Below are 20,785 nucleotides of genomic sequence, written 5' to 3' on the forward strand. Positions count from 1 at the left end.
GGGGGAGGAAGGGGGAGGGGGTCAAAGGGGAGGGGGGGGAGGGGAATTTGGGGAGGGGGGGTGGGGGGTGGGGGTCTTGCAGTGGGGGGGGGTTGGGGAGGGAGGTGGGGGGATTCGGGGGGGGCAGGAGGGCGGGAGGGGGAATTTGGGGAGAGGGTCTGGGGGGGTGGGAGGGGGGGGACATCAGGAAGGAGGGGGGGAGGGGGGGTGGGGGGGGCGTGTCCAGGCTCTGACCCCGCCCCTTCCGCCCCCCCCCCCCCCAGTGCACGGGGCCTGGGGTCCTTGGGGGCCGTGGGGGGCGTGCGGGGGCTCCTGCCGGGGGGCGGGGCCGGGCCCCACCCGCAGCCGCAGCCGGCGCTGTGACGCCCCCCCCCCATCAACAAAACCCCCCGGGAGACCCTGCGGGGGCCCCGCCACCGACACCCAGCCCTGCCCCGGGCTGCCCCCTGCCCGGTGAGGGGGGGGCAGAAATAAAGGGGGGGGGGGGGGATGGGGGAACCAAAATTGGGGGGTGGACACGGGGGGGGGAAAAATGGGGGGGGAAACCAAAAGTGGGGGGGGCGGAACTAAAGTGGGGGATGCAGTTCCCGGGGGGACCAAAAATGGGGGGGGACATGGGGTGGGGGGAACCAAAATGGGGGGCGGACACGGGGGGGGGGAGATGGGGGGACCAAAATGGGGGGGGAACCAAAAGTGGGGGGGGCGGAACCAAAATTGGGGGATGCGGTTCACGGGGGGACCAAAAATGGGGGGGACATGGGGGGGGGGGGAGCAAAATTGGGGACTCGGTTCCTGGGGGGACACAAAATGGGGGGGGGCAATGGGGTGGGAACCAAAAGGGGGGGGGGGGGAACACAGTTTCCGGGGGGACCCATTTGGGGGGGACACCAATGGGGGGGGGGAACCAACTGGGGGAGGGTGGAACCCAAAGACCCGGGTCCCGTTTCCGGAGGGACCCTTTTGGGGTGAGGGACTGGTGGGGGGGGGGACCTAAAAGCGGGGACACAGTTTCCGGGGGGACTCTTTTGGGGGGGACACCATTGGGGGGGGGGGGGGACCAAATGGGGGGGGTCGGAACCCAAACACCCGGGTCCGGTTTCCGGGGGAAACCCATTTGGGGGGGGACACCCATGGGGGGGGAACCAAATGGGGGGGGGCGGAACCCAAACCCCCGGGTCCCGTTTCCGGGGGACCCTTTTGGGGTGAGGGACCGGTGGGGGGGGAACCTAAAAGCGGGGACACAGTTTCCGGGGGGACCCTATTGGGGGGGGGGACACAATGGGTACCAATCGGGGGGGGGAACCAAATGGGGGGGGGGGCAGAACCCAAAAACCCGGGTCCGGTTTCCGGGGGGACCCCTTTGGGGTGAGGGACCTGGGGGGGGGAACCTAAAAGCGGGGACCCAGTTTCCGGGGGGACCCATTTGGGGGGGACACCAATGGGGGGGGGAACCAAATTGGGGGGGCGGAACCCAAACACCCGGGTCTTGTTTCCGGGGGGACCCTTTTGGGGGGGGGACACCAATGGGGGGGGGGACCAAAGGGGGGGGGGCGGAACCCAAACACCCGGGTTGGGTTTCCGGGGGGAACCAAATGGGGGGGACACCAATGGATACCAATGGGGGGGGGGGGCGGAACCTAAAAGCGGGGACACAGTTTCCGGGGGGACCCTTTTGGGGGGACACCAATGGGGGGGGAACCAAATGGGGGGGGGAACCCAAAAACCCGGCTCAAGTTTCCGGGGGGACCCTTTTGGGGAGGACACCCATGGGGGGGGACCAAATTGGGGGGGAACCCAAAACCCGGGTCCGGTTTCCGGGGGGGACCCAAATCGGCGCCGCGCCGCACCGATTCCCTTAGAGACCCCCACGTGACCTCGGCGCCCCGCCCCCTCCCCTCCTCACGTGACCTCCTTCCTCTCCCCTCAGTGGACGGCGCGTGGGGGGCGTGGTCAGCGCTGACGCCGTGCGCGGTGACGTGCGGGCTGGGCGTGGTCACGCTGCGGCGCGCCTGCGAGGCCCCGCCCCCCCAACATGGCGGCCGCGGTTGCCCGGCAACGCCACCAGGAGGGCGCCCTGCGGGCCCCGGGGGGCGTGTCCCGGTGAGGGGCGGGGCCTAAACCGGAAGGGGCGGGGCTTAAAGCGGAAGGGGCGGGGTTTAAGGGGAAGGGGCTTAAAGGGGCGGGGCTTAAGGGGGTGGGCGGGGCTTAAGGGGGTGGGAGGGGCTTAGGGGAGGTGGGAGGGGCTTAAAGGGGAAGGGGCGGGGCTTAGGGGGGTGGGAGGGGCTTAGGGGGCGCTGTGGGGCTGGCGCTGACCCCCAAGTGTGGGGCAGGGGGGAAATGGGGGGGGGAAAGGGGGGGGAATGGGGGGGCTAGGGGTGGAGGGGGGGGGGGGGAGGCCCAGACCCACAAGTGTGGGGCACAGGGGGCCGTGGGGCCCATCCCTTGACCCCCAGCCCCCCAAGTGTGGGTCAGATGGGGCCCACAGTTCCCCCTCAGCCCCCCAAGTGTGGGTCACAGGAGGGTGTGGGACCCACCCCTTGACCCCCAGCCCCACAAGTGTGGGTCAGATGGGGCCCACAGTTTCCCCCCAGCCCCCCAAGTGTGGGTCAGATGAAGTTGTAGGGCCCATCCCTTGACCCCAGCCCCCCAAGTGTGGGTCACAGGCACCATGGGTCCCACAATTCACCCCCAGCCCCCCAAGTGTGGGTCACAGAAGGTTGTGGGTCCCACCCCTTGACCCCAGCCCCACAAGTGTGGGTCAGACGGGGTCAGTGTCCCCCCCCCGACCCCCAGCCCCCCAAGTGTGGGTCACAGGAGGGTGTGGGTCCCACCCCTTCACCCCAGCCCCCCAAGTGTGGGTCACAGGAGGGTGTGGGGCACCCCCAGACCCCCAAGTGTGGGTCAGATGGGGCCCATCCCTCACCTCCAGCCCCCCAAGTGTGGGTCACAGGCACCATGGGTCCCACAATTCACCCCCAGCCCCCCAAGATGTGGGGCAGACGGAATTGTAGGGCCCACCCCTTGACCCCCAGCCCCCCAAGTGTGGGTCAGAAGGGGTTGTAGGGCCCACCCCTTGACCCTCAGCCCCCCAAGTGTGGGGCAGATGAAGTTGTAGGGCCCACCCCTTCACCCCCAGCCCCCCAAGTGTGGGGCAGATGAAGTTGTAGGGCCCATCCCTTGACCCCCAGCCCCCCAAGTGTGGGTCACAGGAGGGTGTGGGTCCCACAGTTCACCTCCAGCCCCACAAGTGTGGGTCAGATGAAGTTGTAGGGCCCACCCCTCACCCCTAACCCCCCAAATGTGGGTCACAGGAAGGTGTGGGACCCCCCACCGACCCCCAGCCCCACAAGTGTGGGTCAGACAGGGTCGTAGGGCCCACCCCTTGACCCCCAGACCCCCAAGTGTGGGGCAGATGGGGTTGTAGGGCCCATCCCTTGACCCCCAGCCCCCCAAGTGTGGGGCAGACAAAGTTGTAGGGCCGATCCCTTGACCCCCAGCCCCCCAAGTGTGGGTCAGACAGGGCCCACCCCTCACCCCTAACCCCCCAAATGTGGGTCACAGGAGGGTGTGGGGCCCCCCACTGACCCCCAGCCCCACAAGTGTGGGTCACAGGAGGGTGTAGGGCCCACCCCTTGACCCCCAGCCCCCCAAGTATGGGTCAGATGGGGCCCACAGTTCCCCCCCAGCCCCCCAAGTGTGGGTCACAGGAGGGTGTGGGTCCCACCCCTTGACCCCCAGCCCCCCAAGTGTGGGTCAGACGGGTTGTAGGGCCCCCCCCGACCCCGTGTCCCCCCAAGTGTGGGTCACAGGAGGGTGTGGGGCACCCCCAGCCCCCCAAGTGTGGGTCAGACAGGGCCCACCCCTCACCCCTAACCCCCCAAATGTGGGTCACAGGAGGGTGTGGGTCCCACCCCTTGACCCCCAGCCCCACAAGTGTGGGTCAGATGAAGTTGTAGGGCTCATCCCTTGACCCCCAGCCCCCCAAGTGTGGGTCAGACGGGGTCGTATGCCCCCCCCTGACCCCGCGTCCCCCCCCAGCCGTGGCGCACTGGGGGCCGTGGGCCCCATGGAGCCCGTGCGAGAAGCCGGTGCTGAGCCTCCTGCGCTGCGAGTCCGACGTGGGCTACCAGAAACGGACCCGGGAATGTGTGGGGCGGGAGCCGGGGGGCGCCCCCTGCCCCACGGAGGGCGGCACCATCCAGACGCGCGCCTGCTACTACATGCACAACTGCTTCCGTGAGTGCCCCACGGCTGCCCCATAGCGGCCCCATAGCTGCCCCATAGCAGTCCCATAGCTGTCCTAGAGTGTCCCATAACTGCCCTATAGCTGCCCTATGGTGCCCCATAGCGGCCCCATAGCTGCCCCATAGCTGCCCTATAGCGACCCATAGCTGCCCCATAGCTTCCCCTATAGTTGCCCCACAGCTGCCCCATAGCTGCCCTATAGTTGCCCTATAGCTGCCCTATAGCTGCCCTATAGTGCCCCATAGCTGCCCCATAGCTGCCCTATAGCACCCCACAGCTGCCCTATAGCTGCCCTATAGATGCCCCATAGTTGCCCCACAGCTGCCCCACAGCTGCCCCACAGCTGCCCCATAGCTGCCCCATAGCTGCCCTACAGCTGCCCTATAGCTGCCCTATAGCTGCCCTATAGCTGCCCCACAGCTGCCCCACAGCTGCCCCATAGCGGCCCCATAGCTGCTCTATAGCTGCCCTATAGCAGCCCTATAGCCACCCTATGGCACCCCATAGCTGCCCCATAGCTACCCCATAGCTGCCCCACAGCTGCCCCATAGCTGCCCCATAGCACCCCATAGCTGCCCTATAGCTGCCCCATAGCAGTCCCATAGCTGCCCCACAGCTGCCCTATAGCTGCCCTATGGTGCCCCATAGCTTCCCTTATAGCAGCCCCACAGCTGCCCTATAGCTGCCCCATAGCTGCACCATAGCTGCTCTATTGCGCCCCATAGCTGCTCTATAGCACACTATAGCTGCCCTATAGTGCCCCATAGCTGCCCCATAGCTGCCCCATAGCTGCCCCATAGCTGCCCCACAGCTGCCCTATAGTGCCCCATAGCTGCCCCACAGCTGCCCTATAGCTGCCCTATGGCGCCCCATAGCTGCCCCACAGCTGCCCCATAGCTGCCCTATAGTTGCCCCATAGCTGCCCCATAGCTGCCCCATAGCTGCCCTATAGCATCCCATAGCTGCCCCATAGGTGCCCCATAGCTGCCCTATAGTGACCCATAGCTGCCCTATAGCTGCCCCATAGCAGTCTCATAGCTGCCCCACAGCTGCCCTATAGCACCCCACAGCTGCCCTACAGCTGCCCCACAGCTGCCCCATAGCTCCCCCATAGCTGCCCAATAGCTGCCCTATGGCACCCCATAGCTGCCCTATAGCAACCCCATAGCTGCCCCATAGCTGCCCTATAGCTGCCCTATGGTGCCCCATAGCTTCCCTTATAGCAGCCCCACAGCTGCCCTATAGCTGCCCCATAGCTGCCCCACAGCTGCCCCACAGCTGCCCTATAGCTGCCCCATAGCAGTCCCATAGCTGCCCCACAGCTGCCCTATGGCACCCCATAGCAGTCCCATAGCTGCCCTATAGCTGCCCTATGGCGCCCCATAGCTGCCCTATAGCAACCCCATAGCTTCCCTTATAGCTGCCCCATAGCTGCCCTATAGTGCCCCATAGCTGCCCTATAGCTGCCCTATAGCTGCCCCATAGCTGCCCCATAGCTTCCCCTATAGTTGCCCCACAGCTGCTCTATAGCTGCCCTATGGTGCCCCATAGCTGCCCTATAGCTGCCCCATAGCTGCCCTATAGTTGCCCTATGGCAACCCATAGCTGCCCTATAGTTGCCCTATGGCACCCCATAGCTTCCCTTATAGCAGCCCCACCGCTGCCCTATAGCTGCCCCACAGCTGCCCTATAGCTGCCCTATAGCACCCCACAGCTGCCCTATAGCTGCCCTATAACGCCCCATAGCAGCCCTATAGCAACCCCACAGCTGCCCTATAGCTGCCCCATAGCAGTCCCATAGCTGCCCCATAGCTGCCCTATAGCTGCCCCACAGCTGCCCCATAGCAGCCCCATAGCTGCCCCATAGCTGCCCTATAACTGCCCCATGGCTGCCCCATAGCTGCCCTATAGTGCCCCATAGCTGCCCTATAGTTGCCCTATGGCACCCCATAGCTTCCCTTATAACAGCCGCATAGCTGCCCCATAGCTGCCCTATAGCTGCCCCACAGCTGCCCCACAGCTGCCCCATAGCTGCCCCATAGCTGCCCTATAGCTGCCCCACAGCTGCCCCATAGCTGCCCTATAGCTGCCCCATAACTGCCCTATGGCGCCCCATAGCAGCCCCACAGCTGCCCTATAGCTGTCCCATAGCTGCCTTATAACTGCCCCATAGCTGCCCTATGGCGCCCCATAGCTGCCCTATAGCAACCCCACAGCTGCCCTATAGCATCTCATAGCTGCCCCATAGCTGCCCTACAGCTGCCCTATAGCACCCCGTAGCTGCCCTATAGGATGCTATAACTGCCCTATAGCACCCCACAGAGCCCTGAGGAACCTTCCAGTGGCCCTACAGAACCCTCTAGCTGCCCTATAGCATCCCATAGCTGCCCTATAGCACCCTATATAACCCCATAGAACCCCAGCCCCCCTCTGACTGCCCCATAGAGCCCTACACCGGCCCTACAGCACCCTATAGCCACCTGTTCTCCCCTATAGCCCCCTACGGCTGCCCCATAGAGCTCTACAGCTGCCCCATAGCTGCCCCATAGCCCCCCATGGCTGCCCTATAGCCGCCCCATAGTGACCCACGGGGACCCATAGCCTGACACTGTCCCCTAGGCCCTATAGGCACCCCCTGACCCCATAGGCACCCTCCCAGCCCCATAAGCACCACCCCGCCCCATAGGCACCCTCCCAGCCCCATAGACACCCCCCAGCCCTATAGGCACCCCCCAGCCCCATAAGCACCCTCACAACCCCATAGGCACCCCCCCTGCCCTATAAGCACCCTCCCAGCCCCATAGGAACTTTCCCAGCCCCATAAGCACCTTCCCAGCCCCATAGGCACCCCCCTGCCCTATAAGCACCCTCCCAGCCCCATAGGAACCCCCCAGCCCCATAGACACAACTCCGGCCCCATAAGCACCCCCCTGCCCTATAAGCACCCTCCCAGCCCCATAGGCACCTTCCCAACCCCATAGGCACCCTCCCAGCCCTATAGGCACCCCCTGGCCCCATAGGCACCTTCCCAGCCCCATAGGCACCCCCTGACCCCATAGGCACCCCCTGGCCCCATAGGCACTCCCTGGCCCTATAGGCACCCCCTGACCCCATAGACACCCTCCCAGCCCCATAGGCAACCCCTGGCCCCATAGGCACCCCCTGGCCCCATAGACACCCCCGGCCCTATAGACACCCCCCTGCCCTATAAGCACCCTCCCAGCCCCATAGACACCCCCCTGCCCTATAAGCACCCTCCCAGCCCCATAAGCACCCTCCCAGCCCCATAGGCACCTTTCCAGCCCCATAAGCACCCCCTTGCCCTATAAGCACCCACCCAGCCCCATAAGCACCCTCCCAACCCCATAGACACAACCCCGGCCCCATAGGCACCCCCTGACCCCATAGGCACCCCCCTGGCCCTATAAGCACCCTCCCAGCCCCATAAGCACCCTCCCAGCCCCATAGGCACCACCCTGCCCCATAGGCACCTTCCCAGCCCCATAAGCACCCTCCCAGCCCCATAGGCACCCTCCCAGCCCCATAGACACCCCCCTGCCCTATAAGCACCCTCCCAGCCCCATAAGCACCCTCCCAGCCCTATAGGCACAACCCCGGCCCCATAGGCACCACCCCACCCCATAGGCACCCCCCAGCCCCATAGACACCCTCCCAACCCCATAGGCACCCCCCTGCCCCATAGGCACCCTCCCAGCCCCATAGGCACCCTCCCAACCCCATAGGCACCTTCCCAGCCCCATAGACACCCCCCTGCCCTATAAGCACCCTCCCAACCCCATAGGCACTTTCCCAGCCCCATAGGCACAACCCCGGCCCCATAGGCACCCCCCAGCCCTATAAGCACCCTCCCAGGCCCATAGGCACCCCCCAGCCCCATAGACACCCTCCCAGCCCCATAGGCACCCCCTGACCCCATAGACACCTTCCCAGCCCCATAGGCACACTCCCAGCCCCATAAGCACCCTCCCAGCCCCATAGACACCCTCCCAGCCCCATAGGTACCCCCCAGCCCCATAAGCACCTTCTCAGCCCCATAGGCACCCCCCAGTCCCATAAGCATCGTCTCAGCCCCATAGACACCCCCCTGCCCTATAAGCACCCTCCCAGCCCCATAGGCACAACCCCGGCCCCATAGGCACCCCCCAGCCCCATAAGCACCATCCCAGCCCCATAGACACACCCTGGCCCCATAGGCACCCCCTGGCCCCATAGGCACTTTCCCAGCCCCATAAGCACCTTCTCAGCCCCATAGGCACACTCCCAGCCCCATAGACACAACTCCGGCCCCATAAGCACCCCCCTGCCCTATAAGCGCCCTCCCAGCCCCATATTCACCCCCTGGCCCCATAGGCACTTTCCCAGCCCCATAAGCACCCTCCCAGCCCCATAGACACCCCCCAGCCCTATAAGCACCCTCCCAGCCCCATAGGCACCCCCCTGCCCTATAAGCACCCTCCCAGCCCCATAGACACCCCCCTGCCCTATAAGCACCCTCCCAGCCCCATAGACACCCCCCAGCCCTATAAGCACCCTCCCAGCCCCATAGGCACCCCCTGGCCCCATAGACACCCTCCCAGCCCCATAAGCAGCCCCTGACCCTATAGGCACCCTTCCAGCCCCATAAGCACCCCCCAGCCCCATAAGCACCCCCTGGCCCCATAGGCACCCCCCTGCCCCATAAGCACCCTCCCAGCCCCATAAGCACCCTCCCAGCCCCATAGGTACCCCCCTGCCCTATAAGCACCCTACCAGCCCTATAGGCACCCCCTGGCCCTATAAGCACCCTCCCAGCCCCATAGGCACCCCCTGGCCCCATAGACACCCTCCCAGCCCCATAGGCACCCCCTGACCCCACAGGCCCCCCCCCGGCCCTATAGCGGCGGGGCTGTGGGGTGAGGCGCCCCCTCTCCCAGTCCCAGGGAACTGGTCGGACTGGAGCCCCTGGGGGCTCTGCCACCCCCCCTGTGGGGCCAGCCCCACACGAAGCCGCGTGCGCGAGTGCCAGCCCATCTACCCCGACTTCCCGTACGTGTGGGGCATATAGGGCCGGGGGGTCTATGGGGTCGGGGGGGTCTATGGGGTCACTTTGGGGGATCTATAGGGTCGGGGGGGTCTATGGGGTCAAAGAGAGTGTCTATGGGGTCAATGGAGGTCTGTGGGGTCTATGGGGTCAATGGGAGGTCTATGGGGTCAGTGGGGGTCTATGGGGTCAATGGGAGGGTCTATGGGGTCAATGGGGGTCTATGGGGTCAATGGGGGTCTATGGGGTTAATGGGGGTCTATGGGGTCCATGGGGGTCTATGGGGTCAATGAGAGGTCAGTGGGGTCAATGAGAGTGTCTATGGGGTCAGTGGGGGTCTATGGGGTCAGTAGGAGTCTATGGGGTCAATGGGAGGTCTAGGGGGTCAATGGGAGGTCTATGGGGTCAGTGGGGGTCTATGGGGTCAATGGGAGGGTCTATGGGGTCAATGGGAGGTCTGTGGGGTCAGTGGGGGTCTATGGGGTTAATGGGGGTCTATGGGGTCAATGGAAGTGCCAGCCCATCTACCCCGACTTCCCGTACGTGTGGGGCATATAGGGCCGGGGGGGTCTATGGGGTCACTTTGGGGGGTCTATGGGGTCAATGGGGGTCTATGGGGTCAATGGGGGTCTATGGGGTCAGTGGGGGTCTATAGGGTCAATGGGAGGTCTGTGGGGTCAATGGAAGGGTCTATGGGGTCAGTGGGGGTCTATGGGGTTAATGGGGGTCTATGGGGTCAATGGAAGTGCCAGCCCATCTACCCCGACTTCCCGTACGTGTGGGGCATATAGGGCCGGGGGGGTCTATGGGGTCACTTTGGGGGGTCTATGGGGTCAATGGGGGTCTATGGGGTCAGTGGGGGTCTATGGGGTCAATGGGAGGTCTATGGGGTTAATGGGGGTCTATGGGGTCAATGGGAAGGTCTATGGGGTTAATGAGGGGTCTATGGGGTCAGTGGGGGTCTATGGGGTCAATGGGAGGTCTATGGGGTGAATGGGAGGGTCTATGGGGTTAATGGGGGTCTATAGGGTCAATGGGGGGTCTATGGGGTCAATGTGGGGTCTATGGGGTCAGTGGGGGTCTATGGGGTTAATGGGGGGTCTATGGGGTCAATGGAAGGGTCTGTGGGGTCCATGGGGGTCTATAGGGTCAATGGGGGTCTATGGGGTCAATGGGGGTCTATAGGGTCAATGGGGGTCTATGGGGTCAATGGGGGTCTATGGGGTCAATGGAAGGGTCTATGGGGTCAGTGGGGGTCTATGGGGTCAATGTGGGGTCTATAGGGTCAATGGGAGGTCTATGGGGTCAATGTGGGGTCTATAGGGTCAATGGGAGGTCTATGGGGTCAATGGGGGTCTATGGGGTCAATGGAAGGGTCTGTGGGGTCAATGGGGGTCTATGGGGTCAGTGGGGGTCTATGGGGTCAATGGGGGTTCCATGGGGTCAGTGGGGTCTCTATGGGGTCAGGGGGTATCTATGGGGTCAATGGGGGTCAATGGGGTTAATGGGGGGGTCTATGGGGTCAATGGGAGGTCTATGGGGTTAATGGGAGGGTCTATAGGGTCAATGGGAGGGTCTATGGGGTCAGTGGAGGGGTCTATGGGGTCAATGGAAGGGTCTGTGGGGTCCATGGCGGTCTATGGGGTCAATGGGGGTCTATAGGGTCAATGGGAGGTCTATGGGGTCAGTGGGGGTCTATGGGGTCAATGGGGGTCTATGGGGTCAGTGGGGGTCTATGGGGTCAATGGGAGTCTATGGGGTCAGTGGGGGTCTATGGGGTCAAAGAGAGTGTCTATGGGGTCAATGGGGGGTCTATGGGGTTAATGGGGGTCTATGGGGTCAATGGGAGGTCTGTGGGGTCAATGGGGGTCTATGGGGTCAATGGGAGGGTCTATGGGGTCAGTGGGGGTCTATGGGGTCAGTGGGGGTCTATGGGGTCAATGGAAGTGCCAGCCCATCTACCCCGCCTTCCTGTACGTGTGGGGCATATAGGGCCGGGGGGTCTATGGGGTCAGTTTGGGGGATCTATAGGGCCGGAGGGGTCTATGGGGTCAGTTTGGGGGGTCTATGGGGTCAATGGGAGGTCTGTGGGGTCACTTTGGGGGGTCTATAGGGTCGGGGGAGTCTATGGGGTCAATGTGGGGGATCTATAGGGTCAGGGGGGTCTATGGGGTCAATGGGGGTCTATGGGGTCAATGGAAGTGCCAGCCCATCTACCCCGACTTCCCGTACGTGTGGGGCATATAGGGCCGGGGGGTCTATAGGGCCGGGGGGGTCTATAGGGCCGGGGGCGTCTATGGGGTCAATGTGGGGGATCTATAGGGTCAGGGGGGTCTATGGGGTCAATGGGGGTCTATGGGGTCAGTGGGGGTCTATGGGGTCAATGGAAGTGCCAGCCCATCTACCCCGACTTCCCGTACGTGTGGGGCATATAGGGCCGGGGGGGTCTATGGGGTCAATGTGGGGGGTCTATAGGGTCGGGAGGGTCTATGGGGTCAGTTTGGGGGATCTATAGGGCCGGGGGGGTCTATAGGGTCACTTTGGGGGATCTATACGGTCGGGGGGGTCTATGGGGTCAATGTGGGGTCTATGGGGTCAATGGGAGGGTCTATGGGGTCAATGGGGGTCTATGGGGTCAGTGGGGGTCTATGGGGTTATTGGGAGGTCTATGGGGTCAATGGGAGGTCTATGGGGTCAGTGGGGGTCTATGGGGTCAATGGAAGTGCCAGCCCATCTACCCCGACTTCCCGTACGTGTGGGGCATATAGGGTCGGGGGGTCTATGGGGTCACTTTGGGGGGTCTATAGGGTCGAGGGGGTCTATGGGGTCAATGTGGGGGATCTATAGGGCCGGGGGGGTCTATGGGGTCAGTTTGGGGGATCTATAGGGCCGGGGGGGTCTATAGGGTCAATGGAAGTATCTATGGGGTCACTGGAAGTGTCTATGGGGTCGATGGGAGGTCTATGGGGTCAATGGGAGGTCTGTGGGGTCAATGGGGGTCTATGGGGTCAATGGGGGGTCTATGGGGTCAATGGGGGTCTATGGGGTCACTGGAAGGGTCTATGGGGTCAATGGGGGTCTATGGGGTCAGTGGGGGTCTATGGGGTCAATGGAAGGGTCTATGGGGTCAGTGGGGGTCTATGGGGTCAATGGAAGGGTCTATGGGGTCAATGGGGGTCTATGGGGTCAGTGGGGGTCTATGGGGTCAATGGGGGTCTATGGGGTCAGTGGGGGTCTATGGGGTCAATGGGGGTCTATGGGGTCAGTGGAGGTCTATGGGGTCAATGGGGAGTCTATGGGGTCAATGGGAGTCTATGGGGTCAGTGGGGGTCTATGGGGTCAATGGGGGTCTATAGGGTAAATGTGGGGTCTATGGGGTCAATGGAAGGGTCTATAGGGTCAATGGGGGGTCTACGGGGTCAATGGGAGGGTCAATGGGGTCAATGGGGGTCTATGGGGTCAGTGGGGGTCTATGGGGTCAATGGAAGTGCCAGCCCATCTACCCCGACTTCCCGTACGTGTGGGGCATATAGGGTCGGGGGGTCTATGGGGTCACTTTGGGGGATCTATAGGGCCGGGGGGGTCTATCGGGACAATGGGAGGTCTGTGGGGTGAATGGGAGGGTCTGTGGGGTTAATGGGGGTCTATGGGGTCAATGGGGGTCTATGGGGTCACTTTGGGGATCTATAGGGTCGGGGGGGTCTATGGGGTCAATGGAGGTCTGTGGGGTCAATGGAAGGGTCTATGGGGTCAATGGGGGTCTATGGGGTCAGTGGGGGTCTATGGGGTCGATGGGGGTCTATGGGGTCAATGGGGGGTCTATAGGGTCAATGGAAGGGTCTATGGGGTCAATGGGGTCAATGTGGGGTCTATAGGATTAATAGAAGGGTCTATGGGGTCAATGGGGGGGATCTATAGGGTCGGGGGGGTCTATGGGTCAATGGGAGGTCTGTGGGGTGAATGGGAGGGTCTATAGGGTCAATGGGGATCTATGGGGTCAGTGGGGGTCTATGGGGTCAATGGGAGGTCTGTGGGTCAATGGAAGGGTCTATGGGGTCAGTGGGGGTCTATGGGGTCAATGGAAGTGCCAGCCCATCTACCCCGACTTCCCGTACGTGTGGGGCATATAGGGCCGGGGGGGTCTATGGGGTCACTTTGGGGGGTCTATAGGGCCGGGGGGGTCTATGGGGTCACTTTGGGGGATCTATAGGGTCGGGGGGGTCTATGGGGTCACTTTGGGGGATCTATAGGGCCGGGGGGGTCTATGGGGTCACTTTGGGGGATCTATAGGGCCGGGGGGTCTATAGGGTCAATGTGGGGTCTATGGGGTCAATGGGAGGTCTGTGGGGTGAATGGGAGGGTCTATAGGGTTAATGGGGGTCTATAGGGTCAATGGGGGGTCTATAGGGCCGGGGGGGTCTATGGGGTCAATGGGAGGTCTGTGGGGTCAATGGGAGTTTATGGGGTCAATGGGGGTCTATGGGTTAATGGGGGTCTATGGGGTCGATGGGGGTCTATGGGGTCCATGGGAGGTCTGTGGGGTCAATGGGGGTCTGTGGGGTTAATGGGGGGTCTATGGGGTCAATGGGGATCTATAGGGTCGGGGGGTCTATAGGGTCAATGTGGGGTCTATGGGGTCAATGGAAGGGTCTATGTGGTCAATGGGAGGGTCTATGGGGTTAATGGGGGTCTATGGGGTCAATGGGGGTCTATGGGGTCAGTGGGGGTCTATGGGGTCAATGGGAAGGGTCTATGGGGTCAATGGGGGTCTATGGGGTCAATGGGGGTCTATGGGGTCAATGGAAGTGCCAGCCCATCTACCCCGACTTCCCGTACGTGTGGGGCATATAGGGCCGGGGGGTCTATGGGGTCAGTTTGGGGGATCTATAGGGTCTACTGGGTCAATGGGTCAATGCGGGGTCAATGGGGTCAATGCGGGGTCTATGGGGTCAATGGAAGGGTCTATGGGTCAATGGAGGTCTATGGGGTCAATGGAGGTCTATGGGGTCAATGGGGGTCTATGGGGTCAGTGGGAGGTCTATGGGGTCAATGGGGGTCTATGGGGTCAATGGAAGGGTCTATGGGGTCAATGGGGGTCTATGGGGTCAATGGAAGTGTCTATGGAGTCAATGGGGGTCTATGGGGTCAATGGAAGGGTCTATGGTGTCAGTGGGGTCTATGGGGTCAATGGAGGGTCTATAGGGTCTATGTGGGGTCTATGGGGTCAGTGGGGGTCTACGGGGTCAGTGGGGGTCTATGGGGTCAATGGAAGGGTCTATGGGGTCAATGGGAGGGTCTATGGGGTCAATGGGAGGTCTATGGGTCAATGGAGGGTCTATGGGGTCAATGGGGGTCTATGGGGTTAATGGGGGGTCTATGGGGTCAGTAGGAGTCTATGGGGTCAATGGGAGGTCTGTGGGGTGAATGGGAGGGTCTATGGGGTCAATGGGGGTCTATGGGGTCAGTGGGGGTCTATGGGGTCAATGGGGGTCTATGGGGTCAATGGAAGTGTCTATGGGGTCAATGGGAGGTCCATGGGGTCAATGGAAGGGTCTATGGGGTCAATGGGGGACTATGGGGTCAGTGGGGGTCTATGGGGTCAATGGGGGTCTATGGGGTCAGTGGGGGTCTATGGGGTCAATGTGGGGTCTATGGGGTCAATGGAGGCCTATGGGGTCAATGGGGGTCTATGGGGTCAATGGGGGTCTATGGGGTCAATGGAAGGTCTACGGGGTCGATGGGGGTCTATGGGTCAATGGGGGTCTATGGGGTCAATGAAAGGGTCTATGGGGTCAGTGGGGTCTATGGGGTCAGTGGGGGTCTATGGGGTCAATGTGGGATCTATGGGGTCAATGGGGGTCTATGGGGTCAATGGAAGGGTCTATGGGGTCAATGGGGGTCTATGGGGTCAGTGGGGGTCTATGGGGTCAATGGAAGTGCCAGCCCATCTACCCCGCCTTCCCGTACGTATGGGGCATATAGGGTCGGGGGGTCTATGGGGTCACTTTGGGGGATCTATAGGTCGGGGGGTCTATGGGGTCAGTGGGAGGGTCTATGGGGTCAATGGAAGGGTCTATGGGGTCAGTGGGGGTCTATGGGGTTAATGGGGGTCTATGGGGTCAGTGGGGGTCTATGGGGTTAATGGGAGGTCTGTGGGGTCAATGGGAGGGTCTATGGGGTCAATGGAGGTCTATGGGGTCAATGGGGGTCTATGGGGTTAATGGGGGGTCTATGGGTTAATGGGGGGTCTGTGGGGTTAATGAGGGGTCTGTGGGGTCAGTGGGAGGGTCTATGGGTCAATGGGGGTCTATGGGGTCAATGTGGGGTCTATGGGGTCAATGGGGGGTCTATAGGGTCAATGGGAGGGTCTATGGGGTCAATGGGAGGTCTATGGGGTTAATGAGGGGTCTATAGGGTCAATGTGGGGTCTATGGGGTCAATGGGAGTCTATGGGGTCAATGGGAGGTCTATGGGGTCAGTGGGGTCTATGGGGTCAATGGAAGTGCCAGCCCATCTACCCCGACTTCCCGTACGTGTGGGGCATATAGGGCCGGGGGGTCTATGGGGTCACTTTGGGGGTCTATAGGGTCGGGGGGGTCTATGGGGTCACTTTGGGGGGTCTATAGGGTCGGGGGGGTCTATGGGGTCAATGGGAGGTCTATGGGGTCAATGGGGGGTCTGTGGGGTCAATGTGGGGTCTGTGGGGTCAATGGGAGGGTCTGCGGGGTCAATGGGGTCAATGTGGGGTCTATAGGGTCAATGTGGGTCTATGGGGTCAATGGAAGGGTCTATGGGGTCAGTGGGGGTCTATGGGGTCAATGGGGGTTTATGGGGTCAATGGGAGGGTCTATGGGGTCAATGGGGGTCTATGGGTCAATGGGAGGGTCTATGGGGTTAATGGGGGGTCTATGGGGTCAGTAGGAGTCTATGGGGTCAATGGGAGGTCTATGGGGTCAATGGGAGGTCTGTGGGGTCAGTGGGGGTCTATGGGGTCAATGGGAGGGTCTATGGGGTCAATGGAAGGGTCTATGGGGTCAATGGGGGTCTATGGGGTCAATGGAAGGGTCTATGGGGTCAATGGGGGTCTATGGGTCAGTGGGGGTCTATGGGGTCAATGGGAGGTCTATGGGGTCAGTGGGGATCTATAGGGCCGGGGGGGTCTATGGGGTCAATGGGAGGTCTGTGGGGTCAATGGAGGTCTGTGGGGTCTATGGGGTCAATGGGGGTCTATGGGGTCAATGGGGGTCTATGGGGTCAATGGAAGTGTCTATGGGGTCAGTGGGGGTCTATGGGGTCAATGGAAGGGTCTATGGGGTTAATGGGGGTCTATGGGGTCAGTGGAAGTGTTTATGGGGTCAATGGGGGTCTATGGGGTCAATGGAAGGGTCTATGGGGTTAATGGGGGTCTATGGGGTCAATGGAGGGGTCTATGGGGTCAATGGGGGTCTATGGGGTCAGTGGGGGTCTATGGGGTCAATGGGGGGTCTATGGGGTCAATGGGAGGTCTGTGGGGTCAATGGGAGGGTCTGTGGGGTTAATGGGGGTCTATGGGGTCAATAGGAGGTCTATGGGGTCAATGAGAGGTCTATGGGGTCAATGGGGGTCTATGGGGTCAATGGAAGGGTCTGCAGGTTCAGTGGGGGTCTATGGGGTCAATGGGGGTCTATGGGGTCAATAGGGGTCTATGGGGTCAGTGGGGGTCTATGGGTTAATGAGGGGTCTATGGGGTCAATGGGAGGGTCTATGGGGTCAATGGGAGGGTCTACGGGGTCAATGGGAGTTTATGGGGTCAGTGGGAGGTCTATGGGGTCAATGGGAGTCTATGGGGTCAATGGGGTTAATGGGGGTCTATGGGGTCAGTGGGGTCTATAGGGTCAATGGGAGGTCTATGGGATCAATGGAGGGTCTATGGGGTCAATGGGTCAATACAGGATGTATAGGGTCAATGTGGGTCTATGGGGTCAATGGGGGGTCTATGGGGTCAATGGGGGTCAATGGGGGCTCTATGGGTTCTATGAGTACAATGGGTTCTTTATGGGTCAATGGGGGTTCCATGGGGTCAGTTGGGGTTCCATGGCGTCAGTGGGGTCTCTATGGGGTCAGGGGGGTCTATGGGGTCAGGGGGGATCTATGGGGTCAATGGGGGTCTATGGGGTCACTGGGGGGTCTATGGGGTCAATGGGGGTCTATGGGGTCTTTATGGGGTCTATGGGTCTTTATGGGGTCTATGGGGTCTTTATGGGGTCTATGGGGTCAGCGGGGTCTCTGTTGCTTCCGCCCCATCTGTGGGGTCAGCGGGGTCCCCGCGGGGTCCCCTCACCCCCCCCTCACCCCCCATAACCCCCCCCCCCAGGCTGACGGTGACCCCGGTGCGCTCGGCGGCCCCGGTGAACGTCACCTTTTGGGGACGCCGCGGCCCGCTGCGCCCGGCTGGGGGGGGAGGCGCTGCGCCTGCAGGAGACCCGGCCCTGCCTCAACGTCCGGCCCTGCCCCCCCGACAACGGTGCGGGGGGGGGGGCACCCAAGGGTGCTGGGGGTGGGGTGGGGGGCACCCAGGGGTGCTGGGGGGGCACCCAAGGGTGCTATAGGGGATGTAGGGGGCACCCATGGGTGTTATGGGGAGGTTGGGGGGGACTGGGGGCACCCATGGGTGCTGGGGGGGGTTGGGGGGCACCCAAGGGTGCTGGGGTGGGGGTGGGGGCACCCAAGGGTGTTATGGGGGGGGCTGGGGAGCACCCAGGGGTGCTGGGGGGGAGGTTGGGGGAACCCAAGGGTGCTATGGGGGATGTGGGGGGGCACCCAGGGGTGCTATGGGGGGGGGGGGGGCACCCATGGGTGCTATGGGGGATGTGGGGGGGCACCCAGGGGTCTTCCCATAGGGGATTGGGGGGGATTGGGGGGCACCCAAGGGTGTTATAGGGGATGTGGGGGGGCACCCAGGGGTGCTATAGGGGATGTGGGGGGGCACCCAGGGGTCTTCCGATAAGGGGATTGTGGGGTTTGGGGGCACCCAAGGGTGCTGGGTGGGGGTATGGCACCCAAGGGTGCTATGGGGGGTTGGGGGGGGCACCCAGGGGTGCTATGGGGGGGTTGTGGGGGGGGATTGGGGGCACCCAAGGGTGTTATGGGGGTGGTTGGGGGGCACCCAAGGGTGCTGGAGGGGGTGGGGGGCACCCAGGGGTGTTATGGGGGATGTAGGGGGGCACCCAAAGGTGTTTTGGGGGGATTTGGGGGCACCCATGGGTGCTATGGGGGGGTGTGGGGGGCACCCAAGGGTGCTGGGAGGGGTTTGGGGGGGCACCCAAGGGTGCTGGGGGGGTTGGGGGGCACCCAAGGGTGCTATGGGGGAGGTTGGGGGGGATTGGGGGCACCCTTAGGTGGTTTGGGGGGCACCCAAGGGTGCTGGGGGGGGTTGGGGGCACCCAGGGGTGTTATGGGGATTTGGGGGGGGTTGGGGCACCCTTGGGTGGTTTGAGGGGCACCCAAGGGTGCTATGGGGAGGTGGGGGGCACCCAGGGGTGTTATAGGGATGTGGGGGGGCACCCAGGGGTCTTCCGATAAGGGGATTTTGGGGGTCGGGGGGCACCCAAGGGTGCTGGGGGGGGTGGGGGCACCCAAGGGTGCTATGGGGGATTGTGGGGGGGGGATGGGGGCACCCAAGGGTGTTATAGGGGATGTGGGGGGGCACCCAGGGGTGCTATAGGGGGGGCTGGGGGGCACCCAAGGGTGCTATGGGGGAGGTTGGGGGGGATTTGGGGCACCCAAGGGTGCTGGGGGGCTTGGGGGGGTTGGGGGGCACCCAGGGGTCCTTATAGGGGGAACTGGGGGCACCTATGGGTGCTATGGGGGGGCTGGGGAGCACCCAGGGGTGCTGGGGGGGAGGTTGGGGGGCACCCAAGGGTGCTATAGGGGAAGTGGGGGGGCACCCAAGGGTGCTGGGGGGGATTGGGGACACCCAAGGGTGCTATGGGGGGGGTTGGGGGCACCCAGGGGTCCTGGGAGGGGTTTGGGGGGCACCCAAGGGTGCTATGGGGAGGTTGGGGGGCACCCATGGGTGCTATGGGGATGTGGGGGGGCACCCAAGGGTGCTATGGGGGGGTTATGGGGGGGATTTGGGGCACCCAAGGGTGCTATGGGGGGGGTGGGGGGCACCCAGGGGTGTTATAGGGGGTGTGGGGGGGCACCCAGGGGTGTTATGGGGGGGATTGGGGACACCCATGGGTGCTGGGGGGGTTGGGGGGCACCCAGGGGTGTTATGGGGGGGGTTGGGGGGATTGGGGGCACCTTGGGTACTCTGGGGGTGGTTGGGGGGCACCCAAGGGTGGTGGAGGGGGTTGGGGGCACCCAAGGGTGCTATGGGAGATGTGGGGGGCACCCAGGGGTGCTATGGGGGGGTTTGGGGGGCACACAAGGGTGCTATGGGGGGGGTCGGGGGGCACCCAGGGGTCCTGGGAGGGGTTTGGGGGGCACCCAAGGGTGCTATGGGGGAGGGTGGGGGGGATTGGGGGTGGTTGGGGGGCACCTTGGGTGCTCTGGGGTTGTTTGGGGGGCACCCATGGGTGCTATGGGGGATGTGGGGGGGCACCCAGGGGTCCTCCCATAGGGGACTGGGGGGGTTGGGGGGCACCCAAGGGTGCTATAGGGGATGGGGGGGGGGCACCCAAGGGTGCTATGGGGGGGGTGGGGGAGGGCACCCAGGGGTCCTTATAGGGGGATTTGGGGGCACCCAAGGGTGCTATGGGGGGGGTCGGGGGGCACCCAAGGGTGCTATGGGGGATGGGGGGGGGCACCCAAGGGTGCTATGGGGGGGGTGGGGGAGGGCACCCAGGGGTCCTTATAGGGGGATTTGGGGGCACCCAAGGGTGCTATGGGGGGGGTCGGGGGGCACCCAAGGGTGCTATAGGGGATGGGGGGGGGCACCCAAGGGTGCTATGGGGGGGGTCGGGGGGCACCCATGGGTGCTGGGGGGGGGGGGGGGCACCCTTGGGTGCTGGGGGCACCCCTGGGGTCCCCTCCCCCCCCCATGACCCCCCCTCCCCCTCCCCCCCCCCCCCGCAGAGGACTGAGCGCCCGGAGCCGCCCCTCCCCCAGCGGACCCAAAACCGCCCGAATTCGCCCCAAAACCTCCCCCCCCCCCCAGCCCCCCCCCCAAAATAAACACCCAGCATGCACCGCGGCCCCAGTGTTATTTTGGGGAGGGGGGAGGGGGGCGTGGCCGGAAGTGACGCCGCGTGACGTCACCCGCCCCGCCCCCTCCCTCTGCAGAGCCGGGGGCGGGGCCTCGGGTGACGTCACCGCCAGGCCCCGCCCCCTCCCCGCTTCTCCGCCGGGCCGGGGGGGCGGGGCCTGGGGGGGAGGGGGCGGGGCCTGGGGGAGGGGGCGGGGCCTGGGAGGGGAGGGGGCGGGGCCGGAAGTGGGGGCGGGGCGGGGCGGGGCCTGCGGGAGGTGCGGGATCCGATGGGGACCCTATAGGGCAGCCCCCCCCCTATAGATCCCCTA

General features: G+C 63.5%; 1 protein-coding gene across 1 annotated transcript; it reads left to right on the plus strand.

Annotated features, from left to right (window-relative positions):
* Nucleotides 1-1,916: 1,916 nt before the first annotated feature.
* CFP (complement factor properdin) lies at nt 1,917-20,423 on the plus strand (the record flags this gene model as incomplete). The annotated part of the gene is given in 6 exon segments (XM_068668372.1): nt 1,917-2,100; nt 4,039-4,236; nt 9,180-9,291; nt 17,640-17,696; nt 17,698-17,789; nt 20,345-20,423. Coding segments are annotated over 6 exon segments (651 nt in total), but the record flags the coding sequence as incomplete, so codon positions are not given.
* Nucleotides 20,424-20,785: the final 362 nt, after the last annotated feature.

This window comes from Anas acuta, unplaced genomic scaffold (assembly GCF_963932015.1).
Source record: "Anas acuta unplaced genomic scaffold, bAnaAcu1.1 SCAFFOLD_324, whole genome shotgun sequence".
Lineage (NCBI taxonomy): Eukaryota > Metazoa > Chordata > Aves > Anseriformes > Anatidae > Anas > Anas acuta.